Source organism: Mercenaria mercenaria, chromosome 3 (genome assembly GCF_021730395.1).
Source record: "Mercenaria mercenaria strain notata chromosome 3, MADL_Memer_1, whole genome shotgun sequence".
In the NCBI taxonomy this organism is placed as follows: Eukaryota; Metazoa; Mollusca; class Bivalvia; order Venerida; family Veneridae; genus Mercenaria; species Mercenaria mercenaria.
Window position 1 is genome coordinate 92256230 of NC_069363.1, and position 18870 is coordinate 92275099.

The 18870-nt window shown below is 35.9% G+C and overlaps 1 protein-coding gene across 1 annotated transcript; it reads right to left on the minus strand.

The window, feature by feature from the left end:
• Nucleotides 1–646: 646 nt before the first annotated feature.
• On the minus strand, nucleotides 647–11779 carry LOC123524043 (UDP-glucose 4-epimerase-like). The gene is made up of 10 exons (XM_045301918.2): nucleotides 11714–11779; nucleotides 9081–9205; nucleotides 6957–7054; nucleotides 5965–6078; nucleotides 5238–5414; nucleotides 3728–3908; nucleotides 3289–3374; nucleotides 2726–2803; nucleotides 2064–2178; nucleotides 647–1057 (listed from the first exon to the last, which is right to left on the minus strand). The coding sequence occupies exons 2-10, from the start codon at nucleotides 9202–9204 to the stop codon at nucleotides 993–995; spliced, it is 1038 nt and encodes a 345-aa protein (XP_045157853.2). The 5' UTR covers nucleotide 9205; nucleotides 11714–11779; the 3' UTR covers nucleotides 647–992.
• Between the last annotated feature and the right edge of the window lie 7091 nt (nucleotides 11780–18870).

Here is an 18870-nt window from a genome sequence, read left to right on the forward strand (position 1 = left end):
ATGAACAAATACAATTTTCCCAAATGAATATTACATTTTCGTATCTTTTATAACAAAAGATAAATGCAACTGATAAAGTCACACAGTGATTTGTGCAGCTGCCTTTGTGTACATGATTGTGTATAAGAACATCACAGTATAACTTGTAAACACACATGCATACCTAAACTCAAAACTTTCAAACAAAAAAAAAAACAATTATGCAAAATACATCGTAATAACATGCACTTGTCATTACTACCTATTCCCTGAATCAGATCATTTACAGCTAAGCATAGAAAGTGGTATTTACAGAAGTTCTGGCAAAATATCTTGGGGGGTATAATTACACTGCAGCATGAGGTTTATAATAAATTAGAAACTTTAGTGTGATTCCAATTACCTCCCCTGATAACAGCCTCACGTTCGATGGTGTACACCAGTCAAGGGCATTTCATGCTAATTTGTCACTTTATGCTGGTCCAATTTAATTAGACCAAGTAATAAATACGTACAATATTATCATTTGTAATTGTTAAACCCTTGCAGACCACTATAATGTGAGGAATTCTCTAAGGAATTCTCTCTCTCTTGCCAAAAATCACTGTTTAGATTGCGTAAATTAAATCAGGTAAGTTACTGGAATGTATGAAAAACAGAGATAATGTTGGAGGTTTCATGAATCTATTATTCCTGCTACACAGTTAATCTCTATGACAAAAGAAAGTAAAAACATAGTGAAATTAATAAAAATCTTTTTATGATTATTTCAGAAGAATTTTGAAGCTGAGATAATTAAAATATTCTTCATTACATTAATATTTACTCAGGTGGGTAACGTTAACAGTCATAACATGCCTACTATTTGATTGGTCAGTTACACAAGTCACAAGACAAATTGCACCAATTAATTCTACATTCTTCATCCTGCTAAGTAAGCCCCTTACACCAAACAAGCATATCTAAAACAGTCTTTGGACGTATAGTTTTATTCCTATCTAATAAAGCCTCTATTAGCTGCTGCCTTCAGTTCTGAAACCATTTGGATTGTTTGACTGCCAGCGCCATAAATCCTCACCTGTAACATACAAGATTAATTTTGTTAGTTTAGTTTAAACATATTCCCAAATAGTAGACATGTACATTGAAACATTGTCATAAACTGAAAATATCAACTCGGGGGAAAGGATAAGCATGGAAGACAAGTCTTATAGAATTCTTCTCCTAATAATATATCCTAATAATAATTATGTTAATACGGTAAAGCACAATACAAAAAAAAAAGTTCTGAGTGTTCAACTAAAAGATGTCCAGTAAATAGCCTTTTCTGTGTATACAATTTTTTAAGATAACTGACAACAGATGTGGGAACACTATAATACCACAGTCACACATACGGCGCAGTAAGCTACGTCTAGCTACGGATATAAACGTAGTAACCAGTATCGATCCGTACCTGAGCCGTACGAACTGGTACGGATTGATATGGATTACTACGTTAAGGTACGGCTCAGGTACGAATCAATACGGATTACTACGTTTCTATCTGTGGCTAGACGTAGCTATCCGCGCCGTATGTGTGACTGGGGTATAACCAAGACAGTTAACTTGCTATCAATTTGGGGGATATTAAAATTTCATGAGTTTGACTGAACACGTATTTAGATACTTCTTGGCAAGGTGTGCGGGTACATGTACCAAATGAAATTTTGAAATACTTCGGCTAGTTTAAAAGCCATTTTAGTGTTGTTAAAGGTTCACTGTCATTTGCTGCTGTAAAATGGCTAAAAATCAAATGACTCTCAGAATAATAAAAATTTATGTAGTCTGAATAATTTTTTAGAAATAAAGTATATTGCATAAGAACTTTTGTTGTAAAAACATGCTGATGGTGACATGCCTTAAATACTGTAAAATCTGATCATTTCCAAGTTCACTAAACTTAAAATAAATTCCTTGCGAAAATGTCTAATTTTTCAGTATGCTTGGAATTATATCGAAAAGAAAAATAAAATATCATCAAAGTCTCATCAATATACCTTATTTATTTTATCGCAGAAGAGTGGAGACATACATGTACTTACACATTTTAGCGAGATCAAGTTTTGCCTCCCAGCCTAAATCCTGCTTTGCTAGAGAAGCATCACTATAACATGAAGCTATATCACCCGCTCTACGTCCTGCCGTCACGTACGGTATCTGGGGAACAACAAATCTTACATTTCAACAATATGGTATGTTTGAATTTGATTAAAGTATAAGCAATAATCTTTAAAATGGATAGACCAAGTGTTCATACTATAAGTTGGAGTATATTAGAACAAATTTTGGACTACTTTACCAAAACTGTGTGTAATTTATAATCACCACTTAAAAACTTTTACTGTACTTACTGTACTTCTGTCACTTTTCAACAGGTGGCTAATTAGGCCAATTGTTGATTCTGTCCAGAATATTTCAAAATACAGTATGAAGGTTTTTTTATGACATTTAATTCAAATCACTTGTATTTACTTACACTTTAGATGAACAGGCTGATTTTAATTAAGCAACTCTGAAACATTTTTCTGAGTTCAGCCAACAATTTCTAACTAAATGTAGAGGTTTTCTGCACTCAAAAGTACTTTAACTTGGCCTTCATATTTTACAGTCAAAGCAAGACCTTTTCTTCACCCTCATTAATTAAACCTTGATAAGGATGTTGAAGATTTAATCAAAGTACAATTAATCTGCAAAACAAACTTACTGGTTTTCCTGAAGCCTTTTCAAAAGCCTTAGCCATGTCTAACACTGAATAACCTTTGCCAGTTCCTAGGTTATATACCTGTAAAACAATCATAGAATTTATCAGTATCTAAGCAAAAGTAAAAAAGTCACAAAGTGAGTCACATGTGAAAACTGTGGACAAGTATCTGCATTTGATATATCTGCTTTATTATTCTTTATCGAAATTGGATTCTGTAAGTAACTGGTTGCACTGTATTATTTTTTATTGAAATTGGATTCTGTAATTGGCTGCACTGTATTATTCTTTATCGAAATTGGATTCTGTAAGTAATTGGTTGCACTGTATTATTCTTTACTGAAATTAGATTCTGTAATTGGTTGCACTGTATTATTCTTTACTGAAATTGGATTCTGTACGTAATTGGTTGCACTGTATTATTCTTTACCAAAATTGGATTCTGTAAGTAATCGGTCGCATATAATTATGATCTTGTTTCAGAACTGCTAATAAGCATTTCAGCCTAAACATTTCAGGGAAAACTTATATTTCCCAGCATGCTGATACTTGAATCTGCATCTTACCTTACAGCCACAGCCTTTCTCTAGATGTTTTAATGCTGCCACATGACCCTGAGCTAAATCTACCACATGGATGTAGTCTCGTACTCCTGAAACAAAATACAGCATTTATATTCAAGTACTGACAGTCTGTATTACTGGAATTTACAGGGTCTTGTGTCGACTGAATGAGTCTACAAACAGTAACATATGTATACTACAAAATTATTGGAAAATGTAGTTTCATAACTTCATTTGTCTGATTGGAGACATCTTTATTTTTTCTAACATAATAATGGCTAGTTAACCTAGTTAGTGTTCATGATTTCCATTTAAAAACAAACCTATTCTCAACAAGTTACTGACAACTTCTCTACATGAATCAGAGGTTACATCAGATGTGTATAGCCTTCTGTCAAATTGTTACCCCCCCCTCCCCCACCATTTAAATCTTAAATCTTACCTGTCCCATCAGGTGTATCGTAATCAGTTCCATATACCGTCAATTCCTTCCGCCGTCCAACAGCAACCTGAGATATAAATGGCATCAGATTGTTTGGAATACCTTGGGGATCTTCCCCAATCTTTCCTGATGCATGAGATCCCACTGGGTTGAAGTAACGTAGAAGTATAACATTCCATTGCTGTAACGAAACAAAAAGAAAAACTCACATATGACATATTTAACCTATGTATGTCCTAATTTCCTCATTTGTAACTAGGCAAATACTGAAACGATGCATAGTTAGGGTATACTTCAACGTTGCAAACTGTGTCATTTGTGTTCTATAGCTTCTCTTTGAACTTATATCAAACAATCAACTTCAGAAAGTTTCCTTTTTCAAGGGTGGAGAAAGGTGTCCGTACAAACATGACTCAAGGTCTTGGCATAAACCTTCAATATGAACCATAAGCAAGCTAGGCTGTACCATGTTCCCTCAATAATGTCGCAATTAACCATAAAATTAAATCATCAAAATACTACTTGCACCTACCACACCCACAAAGACACACAGTCAAACCTTATTAGGCAGCCAGCCAAGGGAGCCACACAATATGGCTAATGCCCCCGAAGCCTTCCCAAGAATGCTACAGTTTTATGTGCAAAAAATCACACATCATTTCGTGACCTTGACTTTGACCAATGAGGCCCGGGTCATAAGCGTGACACACCTTCTCAATATGGTTAACACTTTTGTCAAATTATTTTCAACTCCCTTGATAAATGGCAGAGTTATGGACAAGACAAGAAACACCTTTGACTTCTAAGTGTGACCTTGACCTTGACCTTGAAGCTAGGGGTATGGGTCTTGTGCATGACACCTCATCTCATTATAGGGAGCAATTATGCTAAGTAATTTTAAAATCCCTTCATCAATGGTAGAGTAATGGACTGGACAAGAAACAGACCATGTAAACCTTTAAGTGTGACCTTGAACTTAGAGCAAGGGGTCTGGATCTTGCACATGACACGTCGTCTCATTATGAGGAACATTTATGCCATGTAATATCAAAATCCCTTGATGAATGGCAGAGTTATGGACCGGACACGAAACAGACCATGTTAACCTTTGACTTTGACTTCTAAGTGTGACTTTCACCTTGGAGCTAGGGGTCTGGGTCTTGTGCATGACAAGTCGTCTCATTATGGTAAACATTTGTGCCAAGTTATTTCAAAATCCCTTCATGGATGGCAGAGCTATGGACCGGACACAAAACAGACCATGTTAATCTTTGACCTCTATGTGTGACCTTGACCTTGGAGCTAGGGGTCTGGGTCTTGCACACGACACTTTGTCTCATTATGGTGAACATTTATGCCAAATTTTTTCAAAATCCCTCTATGAATGGAAGAGTTACAGCCCAGACAAGAATTTACCGGACCCAAGCACTCACGCACAGATGGACAGACAGTGCGACTTTAATATGCCCACCTACTTTCCAGATAGCCCCGGATAGCTTTTTCTTCATACCTTTTCAGCTGTACAAATATCTTTCAATATCTCTTCAATGAAATATTTGGTTTTGCCGTAGGCATTAGTACAGCCTCCTGTAGGGTGCTTCTCATCTATAGGCAGATAATTTGGTGAACCATATACTGTTGCAGAACTTGAGAAAATTATGTTGTACACTTCAAACTCCTTCATAACCTAAAACAAATTCAATCAAATAATAAATTTTGAATATTAATCTGAATATTCATACAAAAGTAGAAAATGCTTATGTAGGAAACAAACATTATTGTAAAATGATACAGTGTTTTTCATGTCATCTATATTTAATGTCTATATAGTCAGAAACCTTCTTTGCATTGCTAAAAATTCACAACATTTTATTGTAAAACTTTTCAGACATAATTCAGCTATAAAATTTAAGCCTGTTTTGATTTTACACGTCACACAGTTCAGTTCACAAATATAAATGTACAAAAAAGATAAACAGGGACAATATTTAAATCTATCGTACCACACATAGCTATCATATATAACAGAGCAGGACGAACATAAGTGAAAAATTTTTTATGGATTTTACCGTTTTGGAAGTTCTAGTTTGGACCAGTTACAATGTACAAGCCTGTATCATCCATCACCATAGGAAACATCTCATATGTGATGGATAAAAAATTGACAGAATGCGGAATGCGGAATGCAACTGATACAAAAATATAGATCAAAACTAACGAGGTTATGGAGAACTCACCTCTAAAAGGTTGACTGTTCCACCAACATTGGTTTTATAGTATAACAATGGTTTCTCACAGGACTCACCCACTGCCTTCAACCCAGCAAAGTGCATCACACAATATATCTTGTTCTGAAAATGTAGAAACAATGGGGAATACACATTTTATCCTCTAACTCCCGACACTGATTAAATATTTTTCATCATTCTTAAGCCGTGGTTTGTTTTACAAAACTTCTACAGAACTTCAGGTTCTTGGATTTGCTCAGGTAAAGGAATATTCATCACAAGAGCTTGGTAACAAGTACTTAATGTAAATTCATTCTATTAAGAAAAAGGTCAGATGATGTCTAATAACAAAGTCCGTTACATTGTGGGGTTTTTTTTGCAAATTTCTTCATCATTTTTTTCTAGATGTACATCTTTCTACACTCTGCTAGGAGAATATTTATAATATGAATGATTTTAATTAAGGTAACCGACCCGTAATGAATATCCGTTATTTCCATGCATTTACGTATTCTCCGTAAAGGACTTCGGCATTCTCCGTCTGGTTGCTCATACAAACTACATTAGCAGCCGGAAAATGCCGAAGAAGTATCGGGATATTACGTAATGTCACGTAAACTGGTGATTGTCATAACGGGTCCATTACCTTAAACAGGCAAAAACAAAACTTTTATAGGAATATACCACAAAAGTTTGTATGGTATTAAAATGGCCCACAAAAATTTATATATAAAAATATCAAAATTTAATGATTTTTTTATGTTTACTTGGTTTTAATGCCACTGACAGACAAAAGGGCTGAATAGAAGTAAGATATGGCTACAAATTATGTTTCCACATTCTTAAAAAGCCCAAAATGGCTGAAAGTGGTCTTCCACATACAGATTTTTCCAACTTTACCATAAAAAACTCAGGCAATTATGACTGAAACATGATTGAAATGGTCATTTGACATTTCACTTTTTAAAAAAAACTTTCATAATTCTTTTAACTTTTCCCACCTTTTTGAAAATATCTCTGAGGCCATCTTTATTTAGAAGATCAACAGCGCATGTTTGAACTGTCTTCCCTGTTATTTCATTAACCCTCTTCAAACTCTCTGTAAACAGAAAACAATACATCAATAACTAATACTAGAGGTGCTTTTGAGAAAAGCGCATGTCTCCCACGACAGCCTAATCATCTGAATAGTAAGTCTGTCTTTATATACTGTTCTGTTGGGAGTTTGAGTAACCGGTCTACAACTCTGTATCAGTAATTATGTTCAAGGGCCATAATTTCGAAGTGCCTGGGCCGATTTGGCTATTTATCGAACTTGGCCGAGCACTTATTGGCAAATACATTTTGTTTAAGTTCGATGAAGATCAGATGAGAAGACAAGCTTTGTGACAGACAGACACAAAGACAGGAGTAAATCAATATGTCTCCCACACCACTGTGTGGTGGGAGACATAATAACACATTCACGGAATCATAACTTTTCTCTGATATATCTAATACATTCATGGTTGACAAGGCTATTAATACATGTAGTCAAGCACTGTTGTCTTTCCAGTCTCCTGCAGCTCATCTCAAATATCTTTTGGCCATTACAAAATTGCAGCAGGAAAGCCATTCCCCTTGTCTTTAGACATTTTGATATTGGAGGACATGTGCCCCATTTCCCTGGAGTGTAAGGACATTACTGGTATGATACTGCTCATATCTGGTTATGTTATCATATCCCATTTTGTCAAATCACGTTATAAATTCAAATGATACAGAATTTAAATTTCAGACATTCATAATGTCTGCAAAAGTTTAATAAACAAATACTTCTGATAGTAAAATTGATAAAACAATAGTAAAAAGCCCCTCTGGCTATATGTAAACAAATAAAAAAAAGATGAGATATAAAAACAATAAAGATAAAATGTAAACATAATTAAATAACTGTCACAGATGGGGAAAATAAGCTAACCATATTTCATGTAAACATTATCAATTATCAATATTGCGTGGTCAATTATAACAATAAAACAGCTGTTTCAATAGCTGTTATATTCACAGCAATACAAAAGAACAAAACACACTGGGACTGGCACTGCAAGCATTCTCCTTTCAATATAAACTTCCTAGATTCTAACATTGTTGTAACAAAACTTCCTAGTTCCTAACATTTACTGCCAGAAAACTCAGTTTTTTTTTACTGTTCTTCCCAGTTATTTTGTAAAATCATGGATATTTCAGTCTGTTTCATTACTGAGCTGTGCCATGGGAAAACCAACATAGTAGCTTTGCGACCAGCATGGATCCAGACCAGCCTGCGCATCCGCGCAGTCTGGTCAGGATCCATGGTGTTCGCTTTCAAAGCCTATTACAATTAGAGAAACTGTTAGCGAACAGCATGGATCCTGACCAGACTGCGCAGATGCGCAGGCTGGTCTGGATCCATGCTTGTCGCAAAGCCACTATGTTGGTTTTCTCATGGCGTGGCTAAATTAATTACCAAACAACAGCAAGGTTATAAATATCTTTGTACTTTGAAAGCCCTTTTTTTCCAAACATGTATAGATAGCATATTTATGTAACTGTAAATCTGTCAACTTCATCCCCATATCTTATTTATTAAAAGTTTTAAACAGGACTCAAACCAAACTGTTAACATTTTATGCTGATCATCAAGAACATAAACCTTTCCTTTCTTGATAATAATGTTTGACTTCTTATCAATAGGTACTTACAAGTATCATACCACAGTTACAAGGACGAGCATTTGAAGTAAACAATATTACTCTTTTGAGATAGCTTAATGAAATAAAGAAAATTTAAGTTCTAAATTATCTGATATTGATCTTCCATTACTATAATGAAATAATGTTCCTAATCTGTCATATTGAAAGAGACCATTTTTGGTACAAATTAGATTTTTTGCAAAAAAAGAAGATTTTAAATTAAATGTAAAATTTTTCTTTATATAAAATGTATCTTTATGTGAACACTGGAGTATTGTTTCTTTGTCATTCTAGTGCCAATTTGTCAACAAACGTTTTGTCCCCTTATCCAAGTGTACTCCTGGGACTTTTATATTACCCTAAGCAAGCTTACTGTATACATGTAAGTGTAGATGGCTAATCTGGACATACCCATACTAGCGTTGACAAGGTTGTCCATCACTATAACATCATATCCTGAATTGAGCAGCTCCACTACCGTATGGGTCCCTACATACCCAGCTCCACCTGTTACTAGAATACTTCCTGTTGCCATTCTATTAAAAAAAAGGAAAATATGTTTTTATTTACAGCCTCTTAATTTTTATCAAAGAATGTTACAATGCCTCTAAAATATTAAGATCTCTACATTTTATCAAGGCAATCATTCTGACTAAATTTCATGAAGATCAACTGAAAAATACAACCTCTATCACATTCACAAGGTTTTTCTTTGATTTAACCTAGTGACCTAGTTTTTGAACCCAGATAACCCATTTTCGAACTTGTCCTAGATTTCATCAAGGTAATCATTCTGACTAAATTTCATGAAGATCAGTTGAAAAATACAGCCTCTATCACATTCACAAGGTTTTTCTTTGATTTAACCTAGTGACCTAGTTTTTGAACCCAGATAACCCATTTTCGAACTTGTCCTAGATTTCATCAAGGTAATCATTCTGACAAAATTTCATGAAGATCAGTTGAAAAATACAGCCTCTATCACATACACAAGCTAAATGTTGACAGACAGACGACAGACGCTCGACATCAAGCGATCACAAAAACTAACATCTTGTTGTAGTCAAAATTAATGCCACTGATTATTTTTTTTTTGAAGTTCAGTGGTATGATAACTTCATCATGTTCATAGATCAAAACAGATTGCTATTTCAAGCTGAAAGAATTGCCTAAGTAGGACTTTTCACTAACGTACTTACAAATATTATACTCATAGCGCCATAATAAAATAATAAAAAATTTCTTTCCATGAGATAATCTTCAATGGTGATTGTAATCAGACGATTGAATTTTAATACATAAGAGGAAATTCGGAGCCATAATGCACCAGAGATCTAACCTGCACCATTTTATAGCATTTCAGAGGCGCTGAAAGTGAACTCTAAGTCAGACATAGCTCATGGTGCTGTCCATCTTTGAACCACTTCTATCTCGGTCTGATGACCAGACTTCAGAGTTATATATTTCAAATGTGGTTTGATTATGCCATGGACATAAGGGGTTTGGAGTTGACATTTACATTCCTGCGAAGGTTTGATTGAATGTTTTAGTAGACCTATTAATGTGGGAGTCCTGTGAGAGCCAGTACTTAGCTGAGGTTACAGGTTCTCAAGGTGTACAATGGAGGTAGTTTTGTGACAATTTTTGCACAGGTCAATATCTCTCCTCCATGTACAACATAGGAAGGACCTTTTTTTGTGGTGAACCTTCCGTGATTGCTTTTTTAAATCGCATTTTACTTATTAAAAATCAAAAATATTAGTGAAATTTTAAGATATCTAAAAATATCCATTTTTTCCTTCCATTCAATTGATATTGATGTGAATAAATGGCAAAACACAAGTTTGTCACTGTTTTAAACAATGCATCTCAAAGTTTACAAACATTCTACATGGCTCCGCTTCGTGTCACATAATCGATAATGCCCAACCGCACTGTCAGCTGTACTAAGTGTAATGGCGGACATGTAAATAAGCGAGGTAGCCAAATGAAACATATGTTTATCTATCTGCCATTTAGTCAAACCCCTGTCGGGGACCTAGACTATATGCTTTATTAATGTGTTTTACTGTTGTTTAAACCATAAAATGATTGTTTTATTTTGTTTTACAACTTCATCGTTTAAGTATAGTGCCTGACCGTGTTTTAACCTAAATCTATTTTCACCACAGAAAAGGTCAACTGGTTTTGACATAAAGACAGGGATTCTATCACGACAATATATCAAAATAAGTTCTGACATCAGATTAGTTGGACCAGGGGCAGCTATAGATACTCCAAAACCTAGCAGTCGTTCTGTCTTTCTATTTAAGAAAAATGTCTTTTACAAAATTTGCATCAGACTACCAATTCAGTGCACAGGGGTACATCACATAAAGGTTTTGGGGTGGTCTCGGTTAGAGTAACCCCTATTTATAGACAAGGGATCCAGCTGTCAAAATGGCAATTTTGGTACATGGTCATTATCAACTGCTGTAAAAGTCTCATTTGTTACGTTAAAATACCAGCTGATACACCCTCACACTGCTTAAATATAAATATCCATAAAAACTTGCTGTCATAAACCGTTTTTGCACAGTGCGATGCGAAACTCGTACTTTTTCATCAAAAGTGTAGTCTAACAAGATCGCGTTCACCGTTTGATCATAGATAATCACCTGTAAAACTCATGTACGGCAGGCGAACAAAAGGAAATGAATGATGCTCCTTACAAAACGATCAAAATGTATCTCACAAACCTTGGTATTGAACCAAGTCTCGCAATGCTTTGTCTATAAATAGGGGTTACTATACCCGAGACCACCTCAAAACCTTTATGTGATGTACCCCTGTGATTCAGTGCATAGAAAATGATGAACCTGATGATGATCACGTTCTTAGTTTTCCATTCATTAAATTTTGAATGACAACTTCGTGTGATATTAGTTCTATTTAAAGAAATCGGTTGATCACTTTAGGTAAATGTCTATTCTATGCTCACGATCATCAATTAATTGTACAAAACAAATATTAAATACAATTTTTACTCTACTAAAAATCCCTACCTGTCAAATCTGCTGGTTCCTTCAAGAATGTCAACGTGGGGTGAAACTCGGGAACCAAACAAATGTTGCGCCTATCTTCCGTACAGTACCGTACCTTGCATTAAAATGGTGACCATTTATGAAGGCTGAACACCACTAAATCCAGCTGTTCTTTATTTCATATAAAAATCCACTTACTTCATAACGGTTTTTCGACATTTTCTAGCATATCAGATTTTCAGAGACTTATATTCCCATAAAGAACTAGATCACTACTTTAAAAAAACAAAAAGAAAAGGGGGTGTTAGCTTTTATATAAGAAAACTACTGGTACAGTTCGTTAAATACAAGTCGCTGAATTTACTACTTTTCTCTTCTTTCAATTTCTCTTTTCGAGTCAATAAATTCTTACGCCGCCATTTTTACCTATTATGCGATACGAACATGCCGATTTCAACAGAATGCAAAGTGATACATACTGAAACGCGGTAGGGTAAAAGTAAGCACATTGCTGAAAATGCACTAGGAAAGGAAAAAAAAGATTAGTACTATTTATATTTGGACTACTTGTGACTAGACCAGCGGAGGCTTACATTCTATTTTGTAGTGATTAGCCTGAAGACAGGTTTCTCTTAAAATGTCACATATCTGGTTATTATCTGATAAAAGGAAAAGCTTCATGTTAACCAGATGACTGTTTTAACAGGACAAAACTGTCTTCTGACACAACATTAATAAGGGCCTCCGCGGCCAGATGGTTAAAGACCCACCATGCACGATCTAGTGACCTACTTTTTTCACCCACAAAAACTTCATGAAAATCATTCTAATAATACAGGTACATCTACATCTACATCATTCTACCAACTGTCGATTTCCGACTATCACTGGGCGGCGCTGTCAGAATAACAGGTGTTAAAGAAATGATATGTTACAATGTTAAAAGAATAAAAGCTAAAAAGACAGTATGTTACAGTTAAAATAGGACAGAGGCAATAGAATTACATACTGACCACCGCCAGCCTCTCTCTAAAGGTACTGAGACTGGGGCTAGATTTAACATCAGTTGGTAGGGAATTCCAGAGTCGGATGGTCCTTGGGAAGTAGGAGTTAGAAAAGTACTGAGTGTGAGACATGGGGATTAAGTAATTTAGGTTTCTAGTTGGAATAAGATGAGATTGGTCGACTGCAACTGCCTGGGTCCTTATTTTATAAAATATTACTAATGAATTGTGTAACCTTCTATTTTGGAGTGTATTCCATTCTAAAGTTTTCAACATTTGTGTAACACTACTGGTGTAACTGTAGTCGTACATGACGTACCTAGCAGCTGACCTTTGGACATTTTCGACTTTGCTAGTGAGGTTTTTTGCCAAGGATGCCAGACGCTTGAACAGTACTCCAGTTGAGGGCGGACATAGGTGTTATAGGCAGCAATTTTGACCTTTTTATTGTCAGTTTTGACATTTCATTGTATGAAGCGAAGAGTGGAAGTTGCTTTGGAAGTGATATTGTCAATGTGTTTGGTCCAGTTTAGATCTTTTGAAATGGTTATGCCTAGGTATTTAGCTGCCTCACAAGTTTTTAACTCTATATTGTGAAGTTTGTAGGGTTAGACCACAGGATTTTTTTTCTAAAGATTCTAAAGACTTCACACTTGTCCGGGTTGAACTCCATGGACCATGTCTTCTCCCAGGTTTCTAAGCTGATGAGGTCTTGTTGCAGAGATATACTATCTGAAATGGAGTTGATGGTAAAGTATATTATTGTGTCATCTGCAAACATTCTTGCGTTACATTTGACCGAGCGTGGTAAGTCATTGATATATACCTGGAAGAGACAAGGCCCAAGAACAGACCCCTGGGGAACTCCAGATAGTACAGGAAGTTCACTGGAAAAATGACCATCAACAGCGACTTTCTGGGATCGGTTGGACAGGAAAGATTTGACCCATTTGGTAATTTGTGGGTTGACACAAAGGCATTGTAGTTTATAAATTAGTCTAATGTGATCGACCTTGTCAAACGCCTTGGAAAAGTCCATGACAATAACATCTGTTTGTTGACCCTGTTCAGTGTTATTGTAAAGTTCCTGAGTGAAATTAATGAGCTGAGTCTCACAACTGTGACCTGATCTAAAGCTGTGCTGGAACTGACTAAGTAACTTATGCTTGTCAAAATAGGTCATAAGATTTGAAACAACAATGTGTTCAAGGAGTTTAGAAGCAATGCAAGTTAGGGAAATTGGACGATAGTTACTCGGTTTAGACTTGAGACCTTTTTTAAATACGGGGGCTACGGTGGCTTTTTTTCCAATCACTGGGTACTAGGCAAGATTCGAGAGATAACCTGTATATATGGGCAAGTACAGGAGCAATTTCATGGTGGAGTTCTTTTAGGATGCGTGGGGATAATTCATCAGGTCCTGAGGCTTTATGTGGGGATAGGCCATGGAGCAGTTTTTCCACACCTTCAGTGGTGGCCTGTATCTTATTCATCTTGGAGGCTGGGGATGAGAGGACGTTGGAACATATATGCTTCAGACTAAGGGACTGGGGAGGGGAAAAGACAGATTCAAATTGTTTGTTTAAGATATTAGCCTTTTGGACGGGGTCTGTGTAGGTAAGACTATCTGATTTGAGGGGTGGGGGATGGGGGGGGGGGGGGGGGGGCGATGCGGACATTTTCTTTTTTGTTGTTGTGCTTGATGAAGCTGTAAAACTTTTTGTTTTTATCAGGTTGTGAATCATGGTCAAATATGATACTTTCCATATATGACCAGTATTGGGCTCTTATTTGCTTCTGGATAGAAGACTTAAGAGATTTGAATCTTTGTTGGCGGGCTGGGGAGGGAGATTTGTGTAGTTTCTGGTACAGTTTATCACGCTTGTGTATTAGCCTGATAATTCCCGGGGTTAACCATGGCAAGTCGGCACGGGGTTTAGACATTTTGGATGGAATGTGTTTTTCACTGGGATTCATTAATGCAGTCCTTGAATGAATTCCACGCTACTTCAGGGTCTGAATGGTTTTCGGTGAGAAAGCTAGCACCAAAAGCCTTCATACCAGATTTTAGCCCTTCCCAATTAGCCTTCGTGTAGAGTTTAATAGGGCGTCTAGGTTGGGTTGGACGGCCCCTATTAAGATTCAGTTCAGATTCATGTATTATACAGCTATACTACAAGTTTTCAGTTGGACAATTTAGGCTCTTCTTGAATAAATGTATTTTCACCACTTCATCTGCAAATTTATTCAGTCAATCTCTTTTCAGCATAGTTTCAAACATATAGATGAATAACTATCTTACACTGTAGAAACAGTGATTGAAATTTAACTAAATACACCGAATTTTGTTCATATTGCTACATTAATTTAATAAAATGTTAAGACATTAAACACATTGTCTTGGCCTAATATATGTCACTGTCAATTTGTAACTTAATACTTGTATATCTCTTCTTTTTTCATGCAAATCATGTATAATTACCACCATAGAAACACAAAAGAATACAGTTATTTTGGGGTGCGTCTTTAAGATCGCTGACGTGAAATCACTTGCCCTTCACCGATGTGGGTTCGAGGTGAATTCTTCATGTAAGGAAGTCATCAGCTGGCTTACGGAAGGTCGGTGGTTCTACCAAAGTACCCGCTCGTGATGAAATAATGCACGGAGGAGTACCTGCATGGGGTCTTCCTCCACCAACAAAGCTTGAAAGTCGCCATATGACCTATAATTGTGTCGGTGTGACGGTAAACCCAACAAAAATCAAAGCCCTGAGAGGACTGTAGGGAAGCGTAGCTGAACCGGTATTCATTTTAATAGAAAAGATTCCTTCATTTCGCACTAATATTTCACTAAATGCTTCCAGCTTTTTGAACTCATTGACCCAAAAGGTAACCCACATCCAGACCAAAGTCAGTAGAGGTTACTCAGATCATAATCTGTGACATGATTCTAGATCTAATAGGGAACCAATGTCTATATGCATGAAATCTGATCATCAGTAAAAGCAGACAAAGGCTTTAAAGGTCGCTTGACCTCGACACCTAAATCAGTAGGGGTTGTTTATGTCGTTGACAAGGTTCTAAGAAAATCAAATGGACTAGACTAAAAGCAGCCATCATGGCAGGATCTTCCAAAGTGACATTTCAGTGCATAAAACCAAGAGAACAAACAGAGAAAAATGTTAAAATAGTTATTTTCTAAACTGTGTCACATTTTTTTTTTAATTTTACAAACCTGTGTAACAAAATTTAAAACATCTTACAAAACTGTGTAACAATTTTTTTTTAAATCTAACAAAAAACAAAGTGAGATTAAACATTCAGTATGTTGAAGGCCCAATATGTTCTACATGTCAAGAAATCCAACTGATTCACTTAATAGTATTGTGTGTGTACTTGAAAATAATTCGGCCAGACTAGCAGCATATCAACAAAATACCACATGAGAGTTAGCAAGACTAGCATCATATCAGATATATATAAGAAAAGGGCCCTAATGGCATTTTTAATTATGAGTGACTGCTATTTTTTTGCAAATACTTCATAAAAAATCTATATCCGTGATTTTCACGTTATAAAGATTGCTGCTACCGACGACTTATATTTTAGCGGATTAATATAGTTTTCCGCGTGTCATTCACTTTGGTCACATGACAAATATTTACCGCGTAATTAAAGTACATTGTAGTTCAACGCGTAGACAAAAATCAATACCTTTATAAAATTTACAAGTGTATCCGATCAAAACCACATTTTTTATTTAAAAATTAATAAGTGTTCACATTTAATGCATATCCATAATAAATTGCATCAATCTGTTTATTCGCATATCTTTCAATTCCTTGTAAGTATTGAACTACTTTTTCGGTGCATGTAGCGAGAAAGGTAGCGCTGAAGTATGTGTTCTCGGTCTTGGTCACGTGGTAAATATTTACGTTGTAAAGTAGTACAACGCGTAGACAAAGTTATTTACAAGAACTTATAATCCATACCATACTTTTCATTTACAAATCATAAGCGTTCACATTTATTGCATATGCTAAATAAATGGTACCGGTCTGTTTACTCTCAGACCCTTGAATTTCATAGAAGTACTGAACTACTTTTATAGCGTATGTATGGAGAAAGATGGTAACGGCATTTGTAACTACAATTTCACCAGTGTCGGTATACGTAGTTTGGCGACTTTGGGATGGCTACGCTTCCCAAAAAAATCACATTAATAAGAGGGTATTATGAAAGATAATAGGTAAGGGTAGATTTCTCGGAAGCACAGAGCACCACAAACACAGCCTCAGAGCCACGCATTTGCAAAGTAGGCCCACAAGAAAAAGAAGCTGCAATGGAAAAATATTATAGACGGGTTTCTTCAAAAATCCAACAAGTACATTTTAATTTTATGCAAAATATAGAAAAGGGGTGGGGGGAATGGGTAGGGGGTAGAAGGGGTGGTGGTTGAAAAAGAAAGTGGAACAAGAATGAAAATTCAAAAGGGAATGCTACGTTCCTTAATCAAAGTTACCATACAACGTAAACCACAGCAGTGCAGACACTGACGTACAAAAGACACACACACACACGCGCGCGCGCGCGCGCACGCACACACGCATGCACATAACTAACTTACATAGATAAACAAACAGACAAGTAAGATATAACAACACTGTAGGGCACCGCCCGAGGCACACAGACGCACAAGCTTACACCGGATACGGCCTAAGGATTCCGGCAACAAAAATTAAGGTGGGCATGATAGGAGAGGGGTTGCCAAAGCAGGGAAGCGCAAATGCAAAGAGAAAAGGATGGGAGGGGGCGAAAGGGGGAGTGAGGAGAAAGAGGAAAGAAACAAGCTGACAACAAACAAGACAGCATAAGCAACACAAAATACAAGACGGACAGAAAACAAGTTGAAAATAGGGGCACCGCCTTGGAACGGTCAGTAACCTATTAAAAGGGAAATGGGGGTTTAAACGCATTTAGGGCATGCCAACCTCGCACTTACCCAGTTAGCTCAAAATAGATTATTTTGAAGACGATAGAGACGAAATCGCATTTACTTACACAATTCCATGAGGCAGATGAGAACTTTAAATGGTTTCTTTTTTAAATAGATGAAAAAAATATTGTTATCATAACATAACTGATTAAAAATATATATTAATCATCTTCAATGATCGGAAGGCATATACTCTTGATTTATAGCTACATATACTCAATTCCATTCTTTATTATAGTTCATATAAACGATCAAATCTCAAGTCTACATTGTCAGTACTTTATTATAACATGTCTTCTTATGAAAAAATAGATATGAAAATAAAATAAAATAAATATTGAAATAAATATTTTGAGTTGTTGCTTTGAAAAACAATCATCCTCTGAAAATGTGCCTCAACCACCACCCACTCCCTCCTTTCCCCGCGTCCCTTAAAGCATCATCATATGATTCATTATACCATGTTCAGTCAACAACATGGAAAAATATCTTTGACTACTTCACATATTACAAACAATGCCTAATTTTGTACATCATGGTGACTCATTTATAACATTCGTTTCCTATGATACACATCGCGGGTTCTATGATTTCGCGGTATTTAAAAATTGCAAATATCTGGAAGATTCATGATAATTGATTAATGATGATTTTATTTGCTTTTGATCAGGTTAATGTACGCAACAGCCTGATGAGAAAAAAATGAAACAAAAGATTGTAAGTATTTTATATGTGTTTTTACATAATTTTCCTTTGAAAGCCCAAGCCATGTTCTATTGAAACACCAATTACACATTCGAAAAAAAAGATATAAATGGGAAACAGAAATCATATAAACACACTATCATCAGCTTTTGGGATAAAACTTTTATCCTCTCTTTTATTTTAGGTATTAAGATTGGGCAAAATGCTCGATAAACACTTTAGCCGATGCCGAGTATCTCTTCAAGATTTCGTATAGTATGGCAAGGCGGTTTAGAAACAACATTGCATTGTGTATACTCAATATCTTCAAACGGGAAAATGAGTTCGGGTAAACATTTGTATGTCGCTATAGATGAATGTTTTGTATCACATTTTCCAATTTTACAGTGACATTATCAAACATGATCCAATACCAAATATCTTACAAAGTTTCATCAAGAAATGTTCAGTTTTAAGAAAGATATGGACAGTTT